General features: G+C 41.2%; 1 protein-coding gene across 11 annotated transcripts; it reads right to left on the minus strand.

Moving 5' to 3' along the window:
- LOC112990441 (glycerol-3-phosphate acyltransferase 3-like) lies at positions 1-27,834 on the minus strand. Of its 11 annotated transcripts, XM_064510318.1 has the most exons (14): positions 27,575-27,591; positions 27,135-27,239; positions 20,319-22,234; positions 18,273-18,348; positions 10,016-10,286; positions 8,761-8,835; positions 7,984-8,073; positions 6,934-7,027; positions 6,530-6,645; positions 4,938-4,993; positions 4,514-4,599; positions 3,344-3,472; positions 1,343-1,422; positions 1-895 (listed from the first exon to the last, which is right to left on the minus strand). In XM_064510318.1, the coding sequence occupies exons 3-14, from the start codon at positions 20,469-20,471 to the stop codon at positions 781-783; spliced, it is 1,341 nt and encodes a 446-aa protein (XP_064366388.1). In that variant the 5' UTR covers positions 20,472-22,234; positions 27,135-27,239; positions 27,575-27,591; the 3' UTR covers positions 1-780. The 11 variants fall into 11 exon arrangements, with proteins under 11 accessions (XP_064366388.1, XP_064366389.1, XP_064366391.1 ...); XM_064510319.1 differs by lacking the exon at positions 27,135-27,239 and having other exon boundaries at positions 27,575-27,834; XM_064510321.1 differs by lacking the exon at positions 27,575-27,591 and having other exon boundaries at positions 20,319-20,814; positions 27,135-27,564.
- Between the last annotated feature and the right edge of the window lie 2 nt (positions 27,835-27,836).

The raw sequence follows: 27,836 nt of genomic DNA on the forward strand, positions 1-27,836 counted from the left end.
GCCGTGACATAGTTCTCTTTAATTCATGCAACACATAAAAACAGACATAAAAAGGATACAGCAAAACCAGAAGTTAAAACATAATGCAACAACATGGTGCATTTTTCTATCCTATTGTCCCTTCTTCAGACTAATTTATCCCAGTGACGCAGCTAGGCATCTGGGACATGCTCTCATGTCAGTTGTTCTGCTGCTTTTCAGCAGGACCCTTGAACACTTCCTACCTTGCAACCCCTGGTCTTGTAATATGAAGAGGAAAATCTGCAATTGCTTCTTTCCCTGCAACAGCCAACACTCCAGCTCCAATTTCCAGTTCCAAAAATATATTTAGATGAACTGCTCAATGGCTTCTGACATCAGCAGGTTTTCTCTCTAAGGTAACACAGTGCCTCTGGCTCACAGGAAAACTGCTAAAACAAATCGTTGCTATAGGCTGGGAGTACGGAGGTGTTTTATTAAGAGTTAAGAAGTTAACGTCTAAGTTTTGAAGGTAACTCAAAGATTAGAAAATTGGTGTTCTAATGAAACTTACTAATTTTATTGCAGAAAGTTCTCACTAATCACTGGAGAGAAATAAAAAAATACATTAGAATCTTCCTATTTATAAACATACATTCTTATTTAAAACAGAACATACTGTTTATGGCTTCTCTGCCATGTCATATGCAACGTATCTTACAGGGACAGCTGGTAAAAATGAGGGGTTTAATATATAAAATATAGCTCTGTTTCTGGATGAGATAAGTCATGGAAAAAAACATGAGGTAAAATAAACACCATTCAGTGAACATTTCCATTTCCCACTGTTCCGTTTTCTACTACTATCTGGCAATATTTTTTCTGTTGCTCCTCCTTGAAAGACTCTTTGACCTTTTTCCTTTTCAGTCCTCCATCCCTGGAAGATACAGATTGAAAAACAGCCTTGAGTTCACTTCAGGGTAAAGGTAGAAAAAGTTTACAATATTTAGATTATAACAAAGCAACTTTCACCTTAAATGTCAGCTTTTACAGTACAATGCTTAATGATCTGTATTGCCAAGATTTATTACACAATATAAACAATGCCTTTCTTTTAATTCTCATCAAATTCTACCTGCTGGCTGGATCCACATTCTGCCAGATTTGTTCCTCTTTTTGTACTGTATTAGTCTACTTATTCTAGAGGAATTGTTCATGGAATAAGAAAACAGTCTCCCAAAGTCAGTAAGGGTGGTGGACTACAGCCAAAGCACGGCAAATTTAGAAGAAACTTTAAAAGATTCCAGGCTTCCAGGCTAAACTTTCAGATTACAGAACGCCTAACCATGTTTCAAACCCAGCTTCAAAAGGTGTTGCTTCTTACCAAGGAAGTACAGACATTCCTCCCTGAGCAGCGATGACAGCCTTGACTCTGTCAGCAAAGTGAACAGCATCTTCTTCTTCCTGAAAGAGACAGAAATGATTTGCTTTAAAATTTTAACACCTTCTCTATGCCCCACTTTAAAAGACACCTCTTGCTAGAGAGCAAGCACTTAGGTTTATGCCAGGCCCACATATGACCTGCAGGGCAGTTTTAGCAGGACCTGGAAGTCAGCCCGCTGGGTTTGCCACCGTCCAGTACCAAAAAGAAGTGGGATGCTCTGTGGTTGCTAGAGCAGTCTGAAACAACACACGCTCAGAGCAAGGTCACAGGCCTGCCCAGAGCAGGGGATGCATCTGCTCTCAGTACCTCAGTAACCATCTGACCACAAGAAACCCGGAGCGAATCAACAGTGTCATCTTGGAGGAGACGTGGCATCTTGAGCAGGGTTGGGGCCTGGTACATTCAGCATCAGTGAATTACTGTGGGTCTACAGGAGTCAGTTTGCCCTAAGCACAGACGATACATGTGTTACAGCACCTTCCCTGCCAAGACTGAGCAAAGAGTGAGGTAGGCAGTATTAAACCGTGGCATCGCTAGAGCAGAGGCCTTGGGCACCTTGCCAACTTAAGGTCAGCCTTCAGGGGCAGGGGGCTGGGAGGCTGTGCCAAGCTGTACGGTAATGCTGCTGGGCAAAGGATTAGGTGGATGCTCTGTAGGGCAGGAAAGCAAGGAGATGGGAGGGCGCTGGGGCAGATGGGGGCACAGGGGGACACAGGACGGCAAGAACCACCCCAGTACGGCGTGAAGAGAAGGCCTGAATTGAAATATCACCTCTGGAGTAAAGAAAGGGAGGGTTGTGCCAAGCTGAAGGGCAGGACTCCTGCAGCACAAAACCGTATTTCAACATCTATTCCAACCTCTGGGAGCAGAGGAGAGCAAGGCAGCTGCACCCATGTAAAGCAGCTGTTTGGGAGCAAAAGGGAGCATGGTGCAGAGATACCCGAATGTCTCTGCAAGGGCAGTTTTTATTTAAAGATAAGTAACCCACAGAAATCCATGCTGACTGTGCACAGTACCATGCTTAGTACCCATATTATACAGCTTTCTCTACCATTTCAGGTGTCCCCCAAAATTCCATTATCCCAAATAACAGAGAAGTGACTATGAAATCAGCATCTTGTATTGATTTAATTCACAAAGAGCTGGAAAAAAGTGGCTCCCAAGTATACAGAAATGAGCCAAAAAAAGAAAAAAAAAAGCTTTTTTTAAAAAAGATGGGCATATTTCAAGAAGTGGCTCATTAAATAAAGAAAGGCTCCATATTCATTTCTTTCTGTGATGACACAGTGCATGTTATTTCAAATAACAAGCCTTCTGGGCCAAAAAGTCTGTCTTCACCTTCTTACAGCTGCTGCATACCTGCTCAAGTCTATTAAAATCAAGGTCAGTTTCCTTCCTGATTTCTAAAAAGATGGGTGGTATATAAACCAGACTGCTGGTTTAGCAGCTCAGGAAAACCAAGAATTTTAACAAGACACAAGCTAGAGAGAAGAAGCTAGAGCTTTTCTGCCTTTGCAATGTTAGCTGTGCCAAGACATCTTTTCACTGCAGTAAGCAGGTAGGAATGATGAATACTCTTGACCTGCCCAACTATAAGTGCTCTGAGATATCAACTTGCACGGATAAATAACCATAGTACAGAAAGTTTATAGCTCTCACCGACATGAGCTTTATTTACTCCAAGAGTACACCAACGAAACCTCTCCCTCGGAGAGGGAAATGCAGGACTAAATTTGGATTGGTTCCATTGTTTTAGCATGCTGCATTTTCTGGTTTCCAATCTTTGCTTAATTTTAAAATCACAGTGTCATTTCTGGCTTTTGCCCACTAGGTTGCCAATAAAGATCAAAAACATAATGCCAGTATATCGTGCCTAGCAATACAGGTTTCCTCCCAGAAAACAGTCACAAGCATCTCCGAAACACACATAAGCATAAGTACCTCTTTGACCATTGGTGGCAGGTACCACACATTGCAGACGATAGCCCAACTGGTAACCAGTTTAAAGCCATAGGTCATCGCGGAGTGCTTCATGCTGTCCCAGAATGGATCTCCAAAGCGAGGGTCATACTGGAACACAAGAACGATAAGCTGAAGGGCACGATCTCCTATGTAAGCGGTATGAGGAGATACAAGATGTACACACAGAAGAGATGACACGCATAGAAGTAACAGCAATCAGAGATCAGCCTGAGATTAAAGAACCACTCCAAAGATGAAAAAGTAAAAGGGAACTCAAAAAGTAGTTCACGGTGTCAGTTCTGAGAACGGACAGTCGTGAGGCACAAAAACCCTAGTACAGGCAAAACAAGAGTTCATCCCAGACTACACACACTCTACAGCTGGGCCTGGGTTAAACCGCATAGGTTGCTCTTTTTTGGCCATGAAGCCACAGCTCAACCTCTTAAATCAGGGGCAAATCTAATCACACCTCCTAAAAGCAGCAGTAAATGCAGGCTGAAGCTCCGTGTTTTCACTTTTACTAGAAGTTAATAAGAGTTAACCTTTAAAAGCAACACAGGACCCCAAACGATGACAGCCCCATAGAAACAAATCTCAACTGTAACCAGATGCATCCACTCAGAAGGTAAAACCTTGTCATAATGTCTATACCTGTAGATATACTGACTACAAGGTTTGCTTGATAAAGCTCACAATACCTGCAACGGTTTCCATGAGATTAGACAACATCATTGCTGCAGGAAAAGGAACTAATGTATTCATAGGTAAAGTGACTCTGCTAAAGCTACTCAGAAAGCTCTGGAAATGCCAGGAAAATAATCAATTCCTAGTCCTGAGCCTTTACCCCCAGAGCAGAAGAGAGCCAGGAGCCTTAGGACAAAAAGAGCAGACAGAATGGAGCACAGCAATTGCAATGGAGCTTTTCGGGTTGCTCCCAATCAGTTGTGCAGACACTCAAAAATTCATTTCCCATACGGCACTGACCTGCCAGACCCTGCATCGTAAAACAGTCCAGATTTCTCAGGGCTTATTTAGTGCCTTAGTCATGCAGAACAAAGACCTTTTTAAAGTTTACACACGAGTATTTTCTCTGACTTGAGAACTTCCTGCAAATAATCCTTCCATGCTTGGGAATGGGAGATACATTACCTTGATTGCTACTGGATGGATAGTCCCTCCCACCTCAAAGCTTCCCTTCTTAAACATCATTACTGAAGTGTTGTTTATGCAGGTACCTGGCCAGAATTAAAATAGGTAATGAGTTTATCCATTCTAATCAACGTATCAACAAATGAATCAGAATTTGTCTTAAGGAGACTTAAGTTGCTGGAGGATAAAGCAAGCTTCAGAAACCCAGAGTCTGTTCTCTCTTCTATTATGCTACACAAACCAAATAGATTGTCTTAAAACTGTTGTAAAATAATGGAATCTGACTTCTAATATCTCACAACAGCTAATTAATTCTACAGAATAAAAATAAAAAAAAATCTTTGTTGTAAAGGTCAGGTGCAATAAACTACACGTGATAGCAAGAAGTGAGCAAAGCAGTAAAATCAGTACAGCTTTTTCTTACCTTCTGGAAAAATTAAAATGGGTAATTTGGTCTTATCTGCAATGTGTTCTCTAATTCTGTGGAGGGAAAAATAAAATTTAAGTGTACATTCCACTTTCACAGACAACTCTCTCATTCATACTCAGCCATGAATCTAAACATATTTAAACTCTTAAATATGACAAGAAAAAGCCATTGTCCAATTGCTCTTTGCCAGTCAGTAGTCTGTACCAGGATAAGGATTAGTTTCAGGCCTTCATCTTGGAGGTTCTCTTGCTGATTGCATAAGTAGTTTTTCTACAAAAGTGAATAGCTCTCCTTTTATTTGAACCATTTTAACCCAATTAACAGCGGTACTTGAGAAACACACGAATTGTTTCCTGTTTATCTTTGACAGGCTTCAGCTATGAACACAGTCAAAATTTCTTTTGCCTAAAGTACAGCAGTTTTCTGTATTTCAAGTTTTCATGCTTTCCAGCTTCATAACATCAGTTTTATACATATCTAATGATTCTCCTCATCAAGATAAGAATTAAAACAACCTTTTACTACATTTGGTGCACCATTTTAAAAAAAAAAAGTATATTACCACTGTGTAGCGCACACTTACTGACACACAAAATTAGTTGTTTTGCAAGACATATATCCATTTTTCCTAAGAATCAAGTGTATGCAGTTTCTCTCCAGGCCATGTTAAAGAACAAAAACAAAACATCAGATACCAAAATGAGGGAATGATCCAGCACAGAGTGACCTCCTCCATTTTTCTAAAGACTAACTGCCATAGACACTTGCTTAATGTTAGCTGCATTGCATCCCCTTTCATGAAGATTAAGAATGGCTAAAAACAATTTACTCTGTAAAAAAACTTGAGAACATAAGAAAAGCCACACTAAGCCAAACCTGTTCATGTCCTTAAAGTCCAATATGCTGTCTCTGACAGCAATCAATACTGCAGGCCTGGAGAGCAGTATAGGAATCAAACAAACATACAAAGACACTTTCAGGATGCTCTTTCAGCTTCTGGCAGCTAGCTCATATCTTGATGTTTTTCTTATGAACTTGTTTAATTGCTTCTGCAAACTTTTGCATGCAAGGCTGATGAAGGCTGAGGATGTTTCTAATGAGTTGTGACTGGTTCCCTCAAATGATCTCTCCATCTCCAGAAGCAAATACATGAGCCTGAAGTTAAGATTTGCTATGATCGGCCTCCCTTTATCCTGTACTCACGATGGATACAACCAGCCTCGCAATGCTCAGAGCTGATGAAAAACACACGAGGGCAAGGCATGATCTGGGAAGCAGAAATGCCAACAAAACTTGGATTCCTGTGCTGACATCCTGAGTCATCAGTTCTGAATCTGAATGAGCAGGCTGCTGCCTGGGGCAGGCAGGGTGATCGTGGAAGTTCCCAGAGGTTACAGGGCAAATGCTCAAGAGTCCAGAAGAGGATTGCTACACCTTGCACCACAAGTGATGGAGCGGTTACAGAACTTACACTGATGACAACCTACAGTTGCTCAGCAAGAGGAGATTAGGGTCAGAACATTCTCAGTTCACACTTCTGGCTCACAGTTTCTAAACCTGATGGGACAATTAAGTTAACACCTTACTTTTTTCTCACCAGGTGACGGTCTTTCATTTCTGAACGTTCAAACAAAACATGCTGAGTGGTTTTCATGCAAGATTTCTGAATAAGTCCCAGCAACCCTCCGTGTGCCTGGCCAACCTGCAAGCCCAAAACAAACTGGTTACTATGCAAACACACACACACATTTAAATGATAAAGTTCTGAAAGGAGATGCATCAGTTTCTGAGCTCATTCACATATGATCCCAGTGCTCCTGGTCAAAAATGTGCACACACCTACCCGTGTTCATCACTCTGCAGTCCTGAAAGTGAGAATTTGAATCCTATCATATCCCACTCTCTCTACCAATAAGCGTATGATCTCATCCAACACCCTACTTGTGGGCATCTCAACATTACCAATATTTACTGATTCTCTTGTTCATACCAAAGAATAGCATCCATCACTAGCCAGGATTAGAACATCTAATGGAGATGTGTGGTTGGCTACGCAGATGCCTCCTTTCTGCGGTCTGTTTTCCCTGCAATGACAACCGTGAAAGTAATTACTTGATGTTTATTCTCGAGGCTCCAGGCCCCACCAGGACATCCATCTAGTGAATGTACACCAGCAACAGAAACTCTCAGCCACAAAGGCGTTTCGCACACATAGCATATCTATAGATCCACAGGAAGCAAAATACAAAACATTTTAAAAATATGAATATTACTGTCACACAAATTAGAACTTTGGGCAGTATATTACAGTGCATAAGTCATCTTGCTTCATTCTTTAAAGTACCCTTCAGACTTCACTAGTTTTGGCATTTCAGTAAATTCCTTATTTCTGTTTGTTTGTTTCCTCATAGCTGGGAATATGCAATTTCTCTGCAGAAGACATTTTAGTTGCATACATTACCATTCAGAGAGGCACATATCAAAGGCTACTCAGAGACACTGAAACTCTAAGTTCAAACATACTAGAGCATGGTTTTTGTTGTCTTCTAAAGCAAAAAAAAAAACAAAAAAACCCAAAAAAACCAAAAAACCCAGGAGACTACATTACATAAATCTTCATAATTACAGTAAGTAAGTAAGGAAGATAGTAGAAGATTTTACTGAAATATCATCCACAATGTACTTTAGGAAAGAGCACAAAGGATTAGTTACTGAACAAGTCAGCTAATAAAACAATTGTAGGTTTTGAGAAAAATGTCTGAGTTGAAATTTAAAATTTAATCAAGTATAGAGCATTATTCCACCTTTGCATACCGTGCAAATACACAACAGAAAATACAGCAGTGGCATCAAAATGACTGGAGAGAAAGGAAGAGACAGGGTTTAGATTATCTAAGTTCTTGAATCTAATTTCATCCATCATAATACTTATGCAATAATGGAATAAAAATCCCCCTCTGAAACTTGAGATGCTCGGTACCATAGAGGGTACTTTAAGAAATAAATGATGCACAACTGAGAGTAGGTCGGCACCTCTCACCTGTTATGGAAATGCACAGCACCACTCAGAGATCGGACCCCTAATGCAGCACATGTCATCTGGACCTGGTTGCTCAGCCAGCATTTAACCCTAGAAGAAATAAAACCGTGCGTATGTTTCCAGTTCTCTGCAGTCACTCATAGCACAATATCAGGTAAACCTCCCAACTTATTCCCAACAGCTGTTATTACAAAAAGTACACCAAGATGATTTGTTGCAATAGCTGTGCCCAACAGGATGAGCTAAGTGGTTATCAAAGATATCCTTGGCTCCATTCCTCTATTCAGGTCTATTATAAAATCATCAGATTCAAAGCAGAGGAGATTACAGTAGGGGTTTTGATTTACAGATTTCCTCTGGAAGAAACTGCTATTGACTCACTCATGTACATTCATGAAATATGGAAATATTTAGCTGGTAAATCACATTTGAGCTGTTTGCACTGACAGAACTTAACTATTTCACAGCATTAATACCGAACTGCTCACGACAGGATTTACTTGCCCTATTCTGAGGCAAAGAGCATCCTCTCTATTTTCCATCATAAAATGGAGTATCCGTCTGGGTTACTCCAGCAGTATCTTTCTGGGTTACGCTGCACATCCACTTTTGGATACCATTACCTTTCAGTACCCTACGAGTTTACAACAGAGAAATATCACCCCACAATCTTCCACATTAATCCTCCCAGCTCAAGCAGAATTATATTCTAATGCCCTAATTCAATTACTTGAAGAACTGCAAGAGAAATGGCAAAGAGCTCTCGCATACATTTACCTGCCATTTGGAAACTGTCCTATAACCGTGGTTGCTGAAACCAAGAGGAGGATATTGAAAGAAGCCAAGCTGATGCTACAAAGTAAAATAAACCTCTTAATTAAATGGTAAGAAGCAAAATGGGAAGATCAAGCGAAAAAATCTTTTAACGCCTTTATTCATTCTAGGATGCTTCTCTCCTCCATTAGTAGCATCTAATTAGCAATGTAAACCAGTTAAGGCCAAAGGGATAACATGAGGCATAGATTTTCATCCAATTAATCCTGCATTGAGTCCAAAACCTTCTGTTGCCTGGAGCATATATTCCAAAAAGCACCATGTCTTGATCTCCAGGTATCAGGTAGTAAAGAATCCACCAAGTCCAATGAGGCTTAGTAGTGGCTATGTGTTTCTTTAAAGTAGGTAAGATTATATTATAAAACGCAAAGCAGAGACTTGCCATTTAGTTTTTAAAAATCTATCCAGAAATTTCAGTACATATTTCGACCCTGTGCAGTAAGTTACTACATCATCATGAAAATTAAATGTCATTAGTTACTAATGACCGAGCAAAACAAATACTAAAGACATTTCTGCATGAAAAGCTGTCTCCTTAAATTGTCTATCTAAGCTTACACAGAGGCATATGTGCTTTGATGGGTGATTTACTGGTATAAGACCCCTTAATGCACTGTGACAGTTTTTAAAATACTTTCTCCCCTAAAAGAAATCAGAGCCTTTAAAAGCTCCTGCTCTTCAGAGGAAAGTGTGAAGATTTGTAATTGTGTAGTCAATGTGATAAAGGTTGTTTTTGCTTAAAAGATGCCTCGAAAATTCTGAAAATTAAATATATCTCAAGTGGGGTTTTCTTTTGCCCCATCCAGCTCTGTGCTCCCAGAACACTAGCTTTCCTCCAAACTTCAGGCATTCAGCATACAATCTCCCCCAAATTATTCAAGCCAGTAGAGCCTGATCCCTTCAGTTGAGACAATTGTTACTTTATATCAAAAACATCTCCCGATCTTTTCTATGAGGTTTTGTTGGATCTGGAAAAACTAGTTAAATGAATAGAGACATTAGCATACTAAGAAAACAGAACATGAGAAATGTACATCCTCAACACTTTTTGTGGATATTTGAGTTTTGATGGCATCTTCAAAAATCAAAGTCATGCCACATTCGCATTCCTGCATTAGTCAAAAGCATATCATCTCACTGATCTTTTGTAAAAAGTAACATGAAAACAACAAACTCCAGCTAATTGCATCTGGCTCACCGAAGAGGCAGCAGGAGACAGTACCGGATTAGGATCCCAATGATCCACACAAAGGTCAGTTGCCAGCTGACATAGTGAAAGTTGACATTAGTTCTGCTAAGGAGGTTCCAGGAGACCAGCTCCTCAGAGGAGAACCGCCGGGTGACTTCATCATCTGCAACAGCCTCAAATCCCTTCTTGGAGAAATATAAAATATCAGCAAGGTTGAAGCCTCCTTGTCGCTGGCCAGCAATCTCCTCTTCCATGGAGGTTTCCTCCCTCCGGATGATCCCTTAGTAGTAAAAAGCAAACAAAAAACACCCGCATGAGGAAATGAGTCTTCCTTCCACACAGGAAAAAGGACAATCAGATTTCCAGAAAGCAGAAAATAGTCATTCTTTTTAGCAGTAGTTCTCCTACTGTAAGCACTCGCAGTAATTGTATTGGTATGTTTGGTTTATGGACTGGCAGTTAACTCCACAGGTTGCTTCTCTAATCCTGTGCCATATCACATCGCTAGATTGCTGAAGAAGAGGCAAGCATTCAGAGTCAGTTGCAAATAAAACCCTGAGCATGACACCTTCTTCGTTATCATTTACCCATGTGTGTACACACAGCTACTAACGTCAACCCTGCACTGCCAAGATTACAGGTCCCTGCTCTTGCCCTGGTGCAGAAAGTCAGGCAGTGTTTATTTTGTTGTTGTTTTTGCTATCCTCATTTAATTTTGCTTTTTTGCAATATTGTCCCAGCTGCAATGAACACCTTCTTCTAGCATTTTTTCCTTAGAGCCTTCTCCCCCCCATCCTCTCTCCTTTATGAGTCACTTCACTTCCAAGAAGCATGAAGTTGTCAATCTTTTCCCCCAAATATACATACTGTAATGCAAAAGCACTATCAGGAAGAATTAAACGTATTAACGTTTCCTATCTGTAAAATTATGCCTCATTGTGAAACCTCAGTGATGTTGACTGAAATGGCTCTGAGGCCAGATTCTTAGCTAGCTGCTTACAGTAAACAGCACTGCATTGATTCATAGCAGCTAATACTTCTTTTTTCTTTTTATATATAGCATTAAATATGCATAACTTAAAATGCCTTTAGTGTGTCATAATAAATGTGCTAGCCTCTGATTAGAATCACAAAAACCTTCCTCCAGCTGGATTTCAGTTGAACCTTCAATGTCAGGGAAATCATCAGACCCCAAAGTCTTCAGCTGACAAACCGAACAATCTGTCTTGGATTCCTATGACTAAAAACGCCACTACAAGCAAAAGGATTATTATGAGACTTTGATCCAGTCCCTTTCTGTGAAAAAAGAAAGGAAAAATAGTTGGAAAGCAAAACAAAACAAACTATATACCTTTCAAATTCTATCCCCATACCTAGAGAAGAGTTCGAACTGTAACGGTGATCCAAGGGCTGATGCAACTACTTTACTTAAGATTCAGTCTTTTTGCATACCAGGAGTTATGAGAAGAACAGAGGACCCGTAAAGAGAAGTATCAGGTGCAAAAAATAGCCATTCCTCCTCCTAATTCTCTGAAGAGAGAAAACTGATGGAGTCAGAAAGTACAAGCTTCCCAAACACTTATCAGCAATGTCCTTCTCTTCCCACACTGCTCTCTCTAATGCCTGTTACTCAGAAGATTCACCAACAGGCATTTTGCTTATAACATACTCAGTCTCTTTTATTGGTTTGCTCATTGAACTTCATTTTGACCATTCTAGTTTTCTTACTTAACATCAGATGCAATTTATGTTTCTGTTCTCTCTTTCCTAGGTAAAATATTAAAATAGTTGCCATTTTACCAGACCAGATGAATACTGCCACGTCACCTTCATACAAAGATCTTACCATTGGAGATTAAATTTTCAAGTGCCAGCGCCTTCTGCTTTTTTACTCCCTTCTCAATCTGCAGCGTGGCCCACTGTTCCCAAAACAAGAAAAGTAAATGTTGATGGTTTTTATTTTGTCATTGCCAGGTATTCTGTAAAATCCCTCTGTGAATTGTCTGAGCCTTTCTTACTGAAGCCAGGGCTTAGGTTTTCATTGATTTTTCAAATTCAGTTGTAAGGCTGTCATGCACACCTCCAGTTTCCTTTGTTATATTGATTACCCTTTGCCACTGTCATGAAAAATTTTTTGGTCCAAACTTATTTTCAGGACTCATGCAGGTTTTTGTTTTAAGCTGGATTACTGAGCTATCTGAGAGAGTCTATGAGGTCCACGGGTGCAGAACTCTCTCTTCCCTAGTCAGCTTCAGGCAAACGATACAAAATACTGTCACTGAAATTAGAGGCATTCTGGAATGACTTTTCACTAAGCATTTGAGTTGACTCCTCTCCAAAGCAGGCTATTGGTCTAGGTCAAACTTTGGATCGACCCAGTGGAGTAGTTTTTACCTTCTTATGCATTTGGTGACATCCTTACATTTAATCTGTTTTTGAAACACTAAGCAAGGCTTTGTGATTGCCTTTGTTTTGCACAGTATTGAGACAGAGCAATCACACTTGTCTTTGTTGCAACACTAATGAAAGGGTGTTTTAAATAGCTTACAACATCACCGATGTTGCAACTCATGCAGAATTTAAGTGTTAATTGGAGCAACTTCATTCCTAAGTTTGCTGATTGAATAACGAGACCTCAGGTACGGTGCTTTCCTCCCTCCCATTTCTGAAGGATGAGGACGCAAGGCATCTAAACATCCCTCAGGTAATCCCAGCTTGAATACCGAAAACTTGATAGTTTAACTCCAACAGCCCGATTAATTGAAGTTCCCCAAAATTACATTCTGAACAAAATAAGCATGCACAATACTTCATTACACTAATTATTCTCTTCATAGTACATTAAAAGAGCTATACAAAACGGAACGTTCACTTTCTAAAATCTCATTTCTACTGTTTCGGTGGGTTTTTTTCCACTCCTTTTCTTTCTCAAGTGCAGCTTGATGTGTTGTTCAGTAACCCATTCTCCTTTACTATGTCATCATTTACTTTTGTCTCTTCCAACGTTTGGCTATCTCTTTTCCCATGTTCTCCTAAAAGCTTTTTCAAATCCCTCATTACACAGGCTATTTTCAAACCCCTTCTTGGCCCAGGTCTCACGGGTAACAAAGGCACGTTGCTTGTTTTGCAGCAATTACTCCATGTAAAATCTTCTGATGCAACTACAAAGGGAAGGTCAGTGGGTTTTTACTGCAAGCCAAAACAACACTCGAAGATCAAGCCCTCACAAATTTTTCATCTAACAGCCCTTTCTGCCTAGCTCCATCGCACCTTTCATGTCCCAGCCAAGAACCTAGAGCAAATGATCTGTGTGTTATACCCCTACGCAGGGCTGAAGAGGATGTGCAAGCTCTAACTCTCCGTGTTCAAACGGTGGAAAGTATTCAGAAGTCTCCTGGCTGCCCATCTGAGGGCAGATAAATCAGTTCAGTAGGGTTCCAGTCATTTGTCTGGAGTGAAAGCAAAAGTATCATTTCTTTGTTCTGTGTTGCCGCAGCTCATTCAGAATAACTGCGTACTTAAAAGCATAGCAGAGAGCTATTGCTATTCACCTAAGTGTTCACAGCATCTGCCCATACTCCGATGGGAGTTTACAACACAGTAGCTACCCCAACGCACAAGCAAGCCATTTCTCCGTTGAAGACACAGTTACTGCAAGCCTTCCTGAAACTCCTGTGGGACTTTTTGGGTTCTCAGCCCTCTAGCAAAACAGGACAGAGCTGGAAAAGGTCCAACATTGCCCACTAGCTGCTGTCCAGAAGCAAGGTCAGTCGTGCGTGCGTAAGAGCAGCCTGAGACAGCCTCTGCAGTTGGATGAAGCAGTGTTGACTGGGCCACCTGGGAGGCTGAAAATTTTCTTAGGATTTACTCTCCAGACCAGGAGTAGGGCATCAGACTTCAAGAGTTTTACAGGGGAGGTCCCCAGAAAATACTCTATGTCAATGTAATTTCTGTCAAAACATTAGCTGAGATTCTAATAAGATGAACTGGTAACGGCAGTGCTGCTTTTATTCTGCTCTTGAGTCCATTTTTGGACCTAGGCAAATCTACCATGCATCAGTTCAAAGAAGTATCCATAACATCAGCTGGCTGATGCTTTCCCTATACAGGACTGCTTCTCAGGAAGCATTAATATTCCAACTACGCAAGGAAGTTCGGATCTTACAAACTTCCAAACGAGATTCTTCGGAAATGGGGCTACAGCTGCAAAGCACGCTCACCTAACTTCCCACAGGACTTTGAAGGCACAGTATTTATTTCATACTAACAAATGCATTTTCTTTTGCAGGTGCCAAACAACGCTTAAGGGCTGGGGGAATGTTGCTATCTTAGCTTTGCTGGTGTTGTTTTTTCCACCATAAACCCATTACAGACAAGCAACTCTAACAGATGCTATTTCACAAATGAAAGCTTACAAGCTTATTGGCAGGGATAAGCGTATCCAAACCAAATTCATTTTTAACATGTTCAAAAATATTTTTTTAAGGACAAATGACATGTAATAATAGTAAGTACTAGCAGCTGTATAATAGAAACTCATGAAGCTAATCTCTTAGGGCTCTTATTATTATACCATCTATCCGCCCTCAAAAAAAAAAAGCAGATTTTCAAGCCTTGAGTCCTGTTTTGAGAAAATAGCTTGTTTTGTTTGAAGAAATAAACATCTAGGTTGCTCACTGGAGGAGAGGCACAGGATACAAACTCAGGTCTTGCCATACGCAGATTCCATCTTGCTCATTTGTTCCAGTTACTGTTCTCAGTGCTAGAACACTGCGGAGGTGAAGAAATGAGGTGTCTCATCATGTGCCACCATTATTCATTGCTCAAGAACAGATCTGCTAACTGGAACCTGATCTGAAAAGACCTGGAGCTCCCAGAAAATTCATAAGGGCTAAAGATATCCTTTCTTTGCAAACACATCTTTCAAAGAAATACTGTTTGACCATAAAATCCTTGATTTTAATATCTACTCTTTTGTTTTTCTCAATTTGACAAAACATGAAGGAAAATAAGACATGTTTTCCCCCTGCCTCCCAATTTGTGTGGTCACTTAAAGCTGTGGGAAGCAAATATAAAGTGTTCTCAGATCAGAATGGCCTCATTTTCTACTCATTTTTCTAAACTACATAAGGGACTAAATCAAATGCAAGACAACAGAGAATCCAGTCATGATTTCAATAGGTTTTTTTCCTGGGCAAAGTATCAGCTACTTGTTAAGTACTTCCCAGAGCACTGACATTCCTGAGATATAGTCAGTATTACACAGATACGTGAGTAAGCGTCTGCTATTACTTTTTTAGAATAGCTGGCCAGCGAGGCATCATATTTCACCATTCAGGCTAGGAACCACAGGAACCAGTCTTTGTGCCATTCCTAATTAGCGAGACCTCAGGCAACCAGACAGCATCGCAGCCAGAAACAAGCTGACACTTGGCCAGACCATCAATGTCAAGTGACGGTGTTTGAACAAAGGGTGCATATAAGCATATAAACCTGCTTAAAGCAAACTGCATCTCAAGCAGTGCTTTCAGCAATAGCCTCTTTCATCAGCCCCAGGACTTCCACAAGAAGCCCAGCAACTGGATGCACAAGCTATAACCCAGCATTCCCCAGTACTAACTATCCTTACGTCGGAAGAATAAAGTGATCCACTGCCAAAGCAAATGAGACCTAACACTCCCTCCCTTCTTTCCCCTGCCAAGATCTCTCTTAGCCACTCTTGTGTCATAGTGAGAAGCACTTTGAACAATACCTTGAAGAAGACAACTGCAAAGAATCAGAACATGAAAACAGAAAACTTTTTTTGCCTTCAGGACAGTTAGAGAATAACTTTCAACTGAAAAACAAAACAAAAAAAAGAATGCGTACATGGAACCAACCAGAACTACAGCACATTATGTTCTGCTCTTTCCTTTATTAGCTGCTGCAAATTGAGTAACTATGCATATAAGGTTGTATCTGATCTCAGAACAACTAATTTGCTTACATACACATATTTTAATAAATTACTCCTCCACGCTGGGAGCACAAGATCATCCTGCTTGTAACCTGCTAAGAAAACTGTGGATGGTAACAGAAACTCTTAACATGCTTTTCAAGAGAATTGCCTTTCAATAGTAAATGCCCACTCAATGGGTCAAATTTCCTTTCAAAAAGGGAAACACATAAGAAGAAACTACAAAAATTACTGTAATACCTGCCAACTGCAACAGCAAAGCTGTCCAATGAGCTCCTCAGGTTTACGTTTGATGCGAGAGCCTGATGAAACCAATTGCACATAGGAGTGCCACAAGTTTCTTATTCAGGTTACCAGTAAGAATTTAATTAGCATGCTGCTGGCTGGTAACAAAACAACCGCATATAAAAGCCAGCATTACTTATAGTTGCTTATATTCAACATTACTTATAGCTAGTCAATTCCCACTGATAGGAATATCTGGAAATACATGCAACCCTTAAAGTTTACAATCATGACTCAAGTGCCACTGTGCTAGACGATGTACAAACAGCCGTAGACAGTCTCTGCCCAAGAGATTTTAATCGGTAGGGGGGGAAGAGGGGACACATCAGACAACTACAGACAAGACAGAATTGGGGAGGTAAGACGGACCTACTATAAGCTGTATCACATTGTTAGGGTTATTTTCTACTGCACAGCTAGATGGCTCCAGTAGTTTAATAATAATAGTAATAGTAACAATACATTTTCTGCCACGGTATAGTCATAAAAAGCGGTTCTGTGCCAAAAAGACAGAATTCATCTACTGGAAAGGTGAAATATTTCTCTGTTCAACACAATGAAATCACAGTACCTACTTTTGGCCACTGACAGATATGAAACGTCAGACTTTAAAAATAAATGCAATCCTGGCTTATTAAAGCCCACTAATATCACCAATAATATCAGCAGAATCAGGATCTTAACCACAACCTATGTATTCATCTCTAGAAAATATTACACTTTTAGAAGATAGTATGGATTCCTCAAGTCTTGTACAACAGAACTTATCACAATCTGCCGTATCACCCAGATTTATAAACGGAGGAAACACACATAAGCAGTTAGTATTCTTTCCTAGAACAGTATTCACTAGTACTTTATAATTAAAATAGTTCAAAAAAAAAATTAAAACTTAGGTACTTCTAAAATACATTTTCTTGTTACTTACAACCTCATATATCCTTTTATTGAGATGTGTTAACAAGTATACTGTGAAGCATTCTTACCAACTTGAACTATAAGCACCATATCATGGAATCTCTATTTTAACAGAAGACTACCTCAAGTTAGTGCTAGATTACAGCCCATCACATAACTAGGTATCATTGAATGCACCATTCGAAGGAGCTACAACATCAGTAAAAGCTATAAAAAACACATTCGAGACTCCCCAAGTTCACGGAAGTCTTTCTGCTGACTTTTATGGCATCTATATCAAACACTCAGATTATTTATTAAAATGCCCTGTAGTAAACACATACCTTTTAACTCAACATTCAACTTACCTCTAACATTTTTATTACAATTTTCACATAGATATGAGAAATCCCCAGCGACACTCTAAACATCGAAGGCAACAGAACTAGCACCACAAACAGAATCGGCCAGACTGACAAAACCTTGCCTTCCACAAAACTGTAGTCCCCTCTATTTTTTTCCATGCTTGCTCCCTCAAAATGCCAACCAGCTGCCTTTCTGACAATACTTGTTCATCAGCAGTGGAGAATCCGGCAAACTTCAAGAGACAGAGGCAAACAGAAATCACACACTCTAAGAGCCAAAACTATCCCCAGGAGAGGGCTGCTGCCCTCTGAAGAATGCCATCTCAGACACTCTCAGTGATAGCGATTTTTACTCTTGATCCCGCCCTGCCTCCACCCACTTCCTTACCATTGATAAACATTTACTCATCAGATATAGTCCAGGGGAGAAGAAAGAAAAAATAGTTAAGCAGTAATATACGTCAGGCAATAAGATGCTGTCAATAAGGAAACCTGTCGATGCGTCAACTAGTTTTCACAAGGTGTCCTACCAATAGCTTACCATACGGAGCAAAGTAGGTGGGGTTTCCAGACCTTTGAAAATGTTATCTTTTAAAACTAATTTAATACATGTAACACTTCTGCCACTAAAGTTTGACCAAATTAGTCATTTATTTGGTCAGACTTTCTACTACATGGCAAAATGACAGCTTTGTTTGGGTAACTGACCAAAGGAACCAAACTGAAGCTTTAGATGTGGTAAGTCAGACTATTTTATTAATACCTGTGAGATGGAGACACAAATTGCAGCAGGCATGAATCAACAATCCAAGAGAATAAAACATGCTTCCTCCATCGCTCTGCAAGAAATTAGCCAAATTGTATCCGTGTTAGATAATGCACCACAGTGAGGTAATTAGTCATCTATCTTTGAATCTATTCAACTGCAGAAGTTCAACATGCTAGCTAAGTAGGTTTTTCCTTTTATCCTATGAAATGCCAATAGTTAAATTCAGTATTTTTTGAAAAGTCCAAGGTCAGCCCCTTAGAACCACCCCTACCCTGTCCACTTCTACGTACCAGAGAAGAAATAAAGCTGAATAACAGTGTTCCTAGAATTTAAGAGGAGCACATCAGCTGCTCGTTTATAAACTTATCACAGAATAAACAAACTAAATTTGGTGGAATGACGACTTCAAAAGTGGTGTCATGTGGGTCTGTGAAAGGCTTTTCCTTTGAGTGTGCCTACATTAGCATTTTTGTTTGGAGTAGGGGCAGTGCTTTTGAAACAAGTTTCACTGTCATCCCTACGTACCGCTGTTTGGTCTCTATTGTGGAGCAGTCCTGGCCTGTGCAAACTGGATTCTTTAGGAATGAAAGGAAATGCAAAGATCGACTCTAGAGAGTGTACCTAATACACTCCCATCACTAATGGAGACACAACGATCAGAGTGGGCTGCATCACTGGTAAGTCCTCCAGCGTGCACCAAGCTCACGTGATATCATGACCTGCTTCCTGTGCCATATAATGAGTCATACAGTTTTTGCACCTTAAGATTCGCTGTTGGATTCCAGCCCTCAGGTCTTTGCAGCTCCATTGCATCTTCTTCCTCAGTGTAACTTTACTTCTGCCTCTTTCTCTTCTACCTGCCCTACCTTCATCCCCTTTGCTGACCTCTTTCTGAGCTCTTTGTCTCGTCTATGAACCCTTGCTGACTTATCTTTTAATTGGCTCTGCTTTCCCACTGCTCTGTCTCCCAATGGCAGCCTCAAGCCCCTCAGTTTCCCAGAAGACTGGTGCTGCCAGGAACCCCATTGCCTACTATTTCCCGCCTATCTCACTAAAAGCTATAGGTTACACTGGCCTTCTCTAGGAATAAAGTTTCATTGCTTATAGTTTTGCTTACCCATTTGTGTTTAGTTGTCATTCCTTACCTTCTCACTTTTGGCCTGCTCCTAAAGCAACTTGCTGTCCTAACACGTGTTCCCTGGCGTGGTATAAGTAGAGTTAGATGAAGGGTCATTGGTGGTCTGGCACAATGCAGTGCATTTCTGAATAGCTGCCTTCAGCATCAGCACATGGAATTGGCTGGTAAATAGTCAATGTGCTAAAAACTTTGTGGGCGGGAGGGTGGAGGTAGTTTCTGGGACCTGATTTGAGGCAGGAAATGTGGGCCAAATGAGGTATTGATAGTCCACCGGGAAGAAACAGGAAGGTGTGGCAACTACCTTAAAGGAATTTCTCAGCAAAAAGCCGAGGCACAGGAAAGAAGGATCATTTCTTAAAAGAAGAAAGGGAAGGACAGACTTCCCTTCCTTGTGAGGAGGAAGAGGAGGCTTCCTCTGCTGAATGAAGGAGAATTATTTTCTGTCCTGCGAGACCTTATTATCTGTACTGCTTCTCTACCCCTTCATGAGTTGCATTCCCCAAGCCACAACAGGAGCACAGACAGATACTATAATTCTTCCTTGCCCCCTTCCAAAAAAACCAGAAAGCCAGCCAACTCCTCCCTTGCTCAGCCCTCCATCCTGCCATTTGCCAGCTATAATTATCCTTTGTAAACCATTCAGTCCAAGACCTCTGAGCTTTCCTGGGAGCTGTTGCAACAGCCATCACAAGCACATCCCAAAAAAGCAGGGAAGCTGGCAAAGTTACACCTGCTGAAAAATGCCATTAGGTTTGGGGGGAAACCAAATGGAGAGGCACTGGCAGTCTACTGCTTTTCACGCAGCATTTGCTACACATTGAAAGACAATTTCTCCACCCATCCCACTCAGTTTGCTCCTGGACACACAGCATTGCTATCACCCATTGCAGTGAAAGTATTACCTTGGATTCGCAGGCCAGCCTGGGGGCCCCGGCCCCTTGCAGCATTGTGAAAGCTGTCCCATCACGTTCTAGGCAGGCAATCCAGTGACACAGGGGATGCCACATCTCCAGGAAAGCAGAAGAGTACCAACCAACCATCACAAAAGATGCCATCGCTGCTAAGAAAGTGCCAGTACCCCCTTTGAGTCCAAAGGTGAGTTACAGGCGATTAGGGTATTGAGGCTTCTTCTTCCAGTGGGGCTTCCTGGGATGGCCGTGAATCTGCCTCACCAGGCCTCCAAGGCTGGCAAGACCATCGGTGGTGGTGGGTGGACAATGGGTGGTGGCCACTGTGATGGCATTCCCACATAAAGCGGAAGAAGATGAAGAGTCGCTAGCAGCCTCTCTCCCAAGGTAGTCAAAAGATCTGGCCCAAAGGCAGGCAAAAGGCAATACCAGATCCACGTGGCCAGGTCTCTTGTAATTTTTATTCTTCACTCCATCTGCTTTTTACCTCCTGAAATAATGAATCATTTTGGTTTTCTTACACTGCTATTGCAATCCTTTATATCACATGGTGGGGAGGCCGGGGGCGGGGAACGAACACCAAAAGCAACCAAGCTGTGAATGACACCAAAACCAAGCAGAGCATCTATGTCTACACATTTACAGTATAGGCTAAAAATTGTAATACGATGAAAAAATATCCCAAAAAAGCACTACAAAAATGAGCTTGAGTACCAAAATCAGTCCAGCCAGGTCCAAGAAGTTCAGCCTCAGTTAACTTATCTGCCAAAAGGGGCTGGCAAGGTGTTTAAAACATCCTTCTGCTCATACATATGATCAGGAGCATGGAAACAACTGAGAAACACTGACCAAAGCCTGTCTACTTCTGAACTCCAAAGTGCTTGAAATTGTTAGAGAAATAAACCTGCATTTTAGTGATGCCTCTGGCCTGTCCGAAGGTGATATGCTTGCTTGCAATATGAAGAGGAAAAAAGGGTTTTCATCTCCAGGCAATTCATAACACAACTTCCTATTTTCAAGTCAGAAAGTTGACATAGCCTATTACAATACTCATCACAATCACTGATTAATTTTATTACTTCAAAAGGAAACACTGAAGGGTACACATTTATCAAATTCCTGTAAGTTCACTCAAGCATCCACTATTATGAGCTGCATAACTACAGAGTATGATTGGGCTATATAAATATTCTCAGCACAGTAGTTTCTTTAAGAATTAGCTTTGCCATCCACAAAATAAGCAGAGCCGCAACATGTCATTCCTCTACCCTTCTTGCTGCTTGTTCCTCTTACCAACAGTCAATCTGCTGCAATTGTCCATTCTGAAGCTGGAGGAAATACTTTATCCAGAAATGGGAAGGTATTTCAAATAACTTATTTAAATAAGTTGATGAGGCCACATCTAGACTACTGTGTCCAGTTCTGGGCTCCTCAGTACAAGAGAGACATGGAGCTACTGTTAGCGAGTCCAGCGGAGGGCTGCCAAGATGCTGAAGGGACTGGAGCATCTCTCCTATGAGGAAAGGCTGAGAGAGCTGGGCCTGTCCAGCCTGGAGAAGAGAAGACTGAGAGGGAATCTTGTCCATGTGTACAAGTATCTGAAGGGAGGGTGCAAAGAAGACGGGGCCAGACTCTTCTCAGTGGCGCCCGGGGACAGGACGAGAGGCAACGGGCACCAACTGAAACCCAGGAAATTCCGTCAGAACATGAGGAAAAACTTCTTTGCTGTGAGAGTGACTGAACACTGGAACAGGCTGCTCAGAGAGGTTGTGGAGTCTCCTTCTTTGGAGATATTCAAAAGCTGTCTGGACATGATCCTGGGCAACATGCTCTAGGTGACTCCGCTTGAGCAGGAGGCTTGGACTAGGTGATCTCCTGTGGTCCCTTCCAACCTCAACCATTCTGTGATTCTGTGAAATATGTAGCAATAAAATGCACTTGAACTCATTTAAATGCTCCATCAGCTACGGGTAAATAAAAACTGATTAATACCAAATAGCTATATGCACCTCTGTGTGATACAATGCCCTATATATCCAGAAGAAGTTGCAAGAAACTTCACGTGTAAAATTCTCCGTTCATTTGGAAGAATTTTACTCCTGAACTTTCTAATAATAATAATAATAATAATAATAATAATAATAATCAGAAATCCAACTCAGAAGAAAAGCATGTTGGTGACAAAGGAGGAATCAAGAGTAAAACTCCCTTTAACTTGAATGAATCTCAAATTGAGAGCTATAAGCACTTGAAATTCACTTGGAACAGGAAAATTCACTTGAAACACTGCAGCAATTCCTGACATCTTAGGGGACTATTTAACTACAAAAGATCTTCAGGTTCACAACTATTGAATCACAGAAATAAGTAAACTACAAGTAGTTCAGTATCAACTAGCTGATATCATCTATACGTAATGTTGCATATAAAGCCAATCTTAATACCAGACAGATGAAGTAGTTCAATGGATAATAGATAAAAGCCTGTATAAAGAAGTGAAATGTAGTGACCTGGCACAGAAACGTGTCTTTCTAATAAACTGGTATCAGTGCCATCCTTACACAAGCCAAAGAAAGCACTGTCAACTGAAAGGGGAATAAAATACTATTCTGTCCATTTAATTGTTAGTGCTATTTGTTCCATATGTAGCATGACAGCCAAATATATCTGCCAAAAAAAAGGGGGGGGGGGGGAAGAGATGCCACTTTTTTCTATCTACCACCCAAGGAACAGTGCTGTGATTAGCCAATAGATTTTAACTGGTTTATTACTGCTTTTAGAAAAGGTAATTCAGTTATTTGTGTGCATTTCCACAGAACTGCCTGAAAAAAAGAAACAATCTGCAGCCCATATAGCTTGTATCTTCTCAAAGTGGCAAAGCTTGTGGTCTTTGCTTCTTGCACTGCCTGTTCTGATTCTCACATTTTATGCATCAGTCAAGTTTCCTGGTTCCAGTAAAAATACAAGGTGATGTTTCTGTTATGAGATACAGGCGGCCTAGCCAGTAGCTAGGAGAAGACTCACAGAGGTTTTGACCAGGAGACTAGAGTGGTGAGTTCAAGCTTCTGGTCAACTGCACAGGCAAATTAATCTTTTTTGTTGCCACAGGACTTGTACCTGCACACCGATTTAACAGTCTGAAGAACGACACTTATGAAAGAAAGCAATTTTTTGTTTATTAGCTGCTCTTAATCCAGACAATGACTTTTGGCTGCCTGGGAAAGCCAGGAGACAGTGACATTTGTATTTCATGAGGAGGCAACACAGACTAGGTGCCATCTGTCTCTCTTGGCTCTCAATCCTTAAAGTCATTCTACTCATTTGTTTGTACAAAGAAATCCCTGGGCAATTACAACCTTTCAATCTAAGCTCTCCACCCTTCACGCGGTAGTTCAGACCAATAGTAATATTCAGGTCTGGGGTCTCCTGTTCCTTATTGGGTCTCATCACTGTCCCTAGGCAGGCTGTTTCTTTCCTTAGCTTTACTGTTGCAGTTTCTGCTGACGGATGTACCTTTGTTCCTTGTTGGGTCCCGCCATTATCTCTCAAGGTCCTGATGAGGAGGAGGTAATTCCAGACTATAACAATTAACGCTGCCCCAGCAGGGAGAGGAGGCTTTGTCTCTCAAGGTCCTGATGCCCTGCACCGGCCTTATTTCAAAGTTTTGACGTCCTCAATAGTTCAATAATTTCCTCAACATCACACACAGGAGTGCCCACATGGCAGTCATCTTTCAAGCAAACGCATATACACTGTGGACAGATGAAAGCCACCAACAGAACATAACTGCTTTCAAAACGGATGGCTATGGTTTTGCCTTCCCTCTGACATGCAGACACTGACTACAAAGAATGCTCAATGTGGCCTCCAAGGAATCACACCATCACACAAATTTTAGGAACTACTCTTTCCAAGTGCACATCCTTCCTGCCCAATACTATTCTAGTAGCTCCAAGAGCTGCCTGTAGTCATTTAATGGAGAGAGTTTGCAGCTGACGCTAGACTGCTTTTCTTATAATGCCTGTCTTATCAGACTACCTGAACATATGTCTCTAGCAGATACTGTTCCAAAAAAGCATTAGCACATCAACTGCAGTCAGGTGGTGCTTCAGTTATTAAAGTAATACATTCCCTTCAGGTATAACAAAGACATGTTTTTGCCTACGGCAAACAACTATAAGCTCCATGATAATTAATCGTGGTCAATCCTCTATCCATCAATCTTTTTACAGTAAGTACACAGGGTGTATTGTCTGTCTTGAGCTACAACAAGATCAAAAGCTACTTATATTTAGAAGTACATCCTGACATTGTCATTAGGCACACAAATGTGTTACTCTTGCTGAACGTGTTCCTCTTTGACTCCATTTGTAGAGCTCCCTGACATTTCTAAGCAACAGTTTTGCCATACTTCACACAGAGGAAAGCCTGTGAAGTAAATGACATGAAGACAAGAGAACAAGTCGAAGCTGACTTCCCAGCATCTCTTAGCATTCAGGGATTACTGAGATCATGCTTAACAGGACAAGAAAAAGCTGTTTGAATAGGACTGACCAGAGCATTCTGAACTCAAGCCCTAAATTGTGAAGTACTGCACTCATGCATAAAAACTGCTGAGAATACCTCTTTTTGCATCAAACTTTTCCCAGCTGTAACAGAAAATGACCCCTTTGTTTTTTTCTAAAATTTTCTTGATGTTTCAAACTCACATTTTGCAAACCCCTCACCTGACTGCTATTTGAGGGTGAAATCATCTCTGATAGTTTTGCCTGGATTTTTAAGGAAACTGAGGCTCATGCCTCACCTGTGAAATCCTCCAGACTGTCAGAATAATCTTAAAGATCATCTATCGTATGGTAAGCAGTTTCATTTTGGATCCCTACCAAAAGTTTGAACATTCATTTATAGTAACCACACTGTCTTCATGCACTAAAGCACAAGTACCCACTCCTCAGTGTCTGTGCTCCAACTGATATACATCCACTGTTTTTTAGGTCTGATCGGATCCCATCTATGCCAGAAAACAGATCCATTTTTACATCTGACTGCAGAAAAACCATGCTGGTTTATGATTTATCTCTGACTATAAACAGCTGAATTATGCCAACATTACAGAAGCATGTTTTAGCACTGTATCATTCATTAGGATGACTGTAACGCATTTAGCTCTGACTACACAAGCACTGCTGCCACACAAGTCAAATTCAGCAATCACAAAAGCTTATTTATCATATCCTGTAGATTACAGCAGGACTGTATCTTAGCATCACAAAAGCAGGGAGTCCACTGCATGTTCTGACTACATTTGTTTTCCTCATCAATATAGAGATATCTGTCAGATGTGTAGGCAGTAGATGATTGTCTATATATATCTTATATATTGTCAATATATATTTTGTATATGGTCTGCGTATCATCAAAGTTGAATGCATTAGAATATTTTGTCAACGCCTGACATGTATTGTATTGATTTACTGTACAGAACTTCATTGCCATCCTGGCTTAAAAGTTGCTGCAAGAATGGTACACCGAAATTTTCAGGCCATTTCTGAAAGATGCAAGCATTCGTGTTCATTTTTACTCTTTTCTCCACAAATAACTATCTAAGCCGGTCATACTCTTTTATCCTTCTTGCCTCCACCACAGCAGTGTGGTCTTTGGTTGTATTATACTTATTGCTCAATCATTTAATGGGGTGTGGCCTCTGTTGCAAGAAATGCCTAATAGCAGTTTCCCATACACCTTCTCAATCATCCTGTATTATCTGCAGACTTCGCCACCGCACCGTTCAGAACTCTAGATCATTCATGAGTACGTTGAGAAGCAGAAATCTCAGCTAGTACCTCTCTGCTGTAAGAACAGGTAAGAATAGCAGCAATTTTACTCTTTTAAATATTGGTACTACTTGTATATATTTTAAGTGTGACTTAATGAAACTCATTTAAATCTGAATGTGCTTGAAGTAGCCACTTCTCTCCTAAATTTGTTGACAGGTTTTAAGGGAGTAAGAAATTACACTAAAAACATTAATTATATATGCTAGTCAAAAACACAAGCATGACAGCCCAATTTATGGAAACACCCCTTTAAAGAACACAGGAGTGTACATCCTATTTCAAGAAACGAAGCATTTGCCTAAAGCTCAGAATATGCTTACATAAAGTCTTGATAAGGGATGAATTTAAACACTTGTTTTCCTAAAGATGGGAGAGCAAAATGGCAGCCTTTAGACTGGGTCTCTGATCATGTTAAATAAAACTCCCAAAACTCAGACCATAGTCTGAGCTGGAGTGGTGTGATTTACTGCAGCCAGACTGCTGTTTAAAATTATCATTTTATTATTTCCTTATCACAATTTATGAGGTTCTTAACTCAGAATATTCTCATCACAATCCTAGGTGGTACAGCGCATTTCCAGACATACTCACACAGCAAATACGTGCAAATGTGACAAACTCCACAGCTGTATGTCATGTTTCCAAAGATACAACTTTTTTATGGACACCAGCTCAGCCAGTCCTGTGCCTTTACCTATTCCAGGGTGGAATGACACAGTCTTCCCACTCTTAAGACATGAATACAGCCTGCTCCACCCACACTCCAAACTGGATGATGTGCACCATACAGCTTTGTTTAAACGCTGTTCTGATGCTTTACTGCAGATCTTAATCCAAATTAATGAGGCCCACTGAGAGGCACAGACCACGATTTTCAGTGTGGAGTTAAGCTGGTCCTGATGCCTGCGGGCAGCTGACTGTGTCGGTATCCGGCGCTGACCGCACAGGAATCCCTGCGGCGGCAGTACCATACCTTGCTTTCCGGAACAACTCCGGCACCTGCAGTCCTTCGCTCCAGAAGCCATCTGTGAAACGCGCGGGGGCTGAACAGCCTTTCTAAAGCCAAGTATTGTTTCACCTTAACGACAAAAACAAAACGGAAATTTAGACTGACGAATTACGTAATCTAAGAAGGAAAATTGAAAAACTAGTGATAGCAATAGGAAAGTAAAAAATAGTGGTAGTAATATGTAAACGGAGATGTGGCTTTCTAAGGAGCACGAATGATGCAGATTCCTTCTCCTCCTCCTCTGTTAAAGTGAACTGTGAGTCAATACTACCTATATTACTTAAAACTAGTTTCACCGGCAATCAGTTTTTGCAGGGAACACTGCAGGACACGAAGAGGCAATAAACGGACCGAGAGAGGGTTCAGACGAGGGAGAACTCAGGGAGGCGAACGTTAAAACTCACATGAAGGGCGAAACACCGGGCAGCAGCGAGCAGCCGCCAGACGGGGCCGTTACCAGAGGCCCGGGTCCCGCCGGCGCTTTTCCGCTTCGCGCCTGCTCGCTGTCCCCCACCGGGGTCGCACGTCCCCGCTGCCCCCGGCGGCGGGGCGCGAAGGGAGGCGGCCGCCGGGGCTCCCGCGGGCTGCCCTCACCGCACCGGCGGGGACGGGAGCGGGCGGCGCGGCGCGGCCCTGCCCCGGCCTGCCCTGCCCTGCCCTGCCCTG

Source organism: Dromaius novaehollandiae, chromosome 4 (genome assembly GCF_036370855.1).
Source record: "Dromaius novaehollandiae isolate bDroNov1 chromosome 4, bDroNov1.hap1, whole genome shotgun sequence".
Classification (NCBI taxonomy): Eukaryota; Metazoa; Chordata; class Aves; order Casuariiformes; family Dromaiidae; genus Dromaius; species Dromaius novaehollandiae.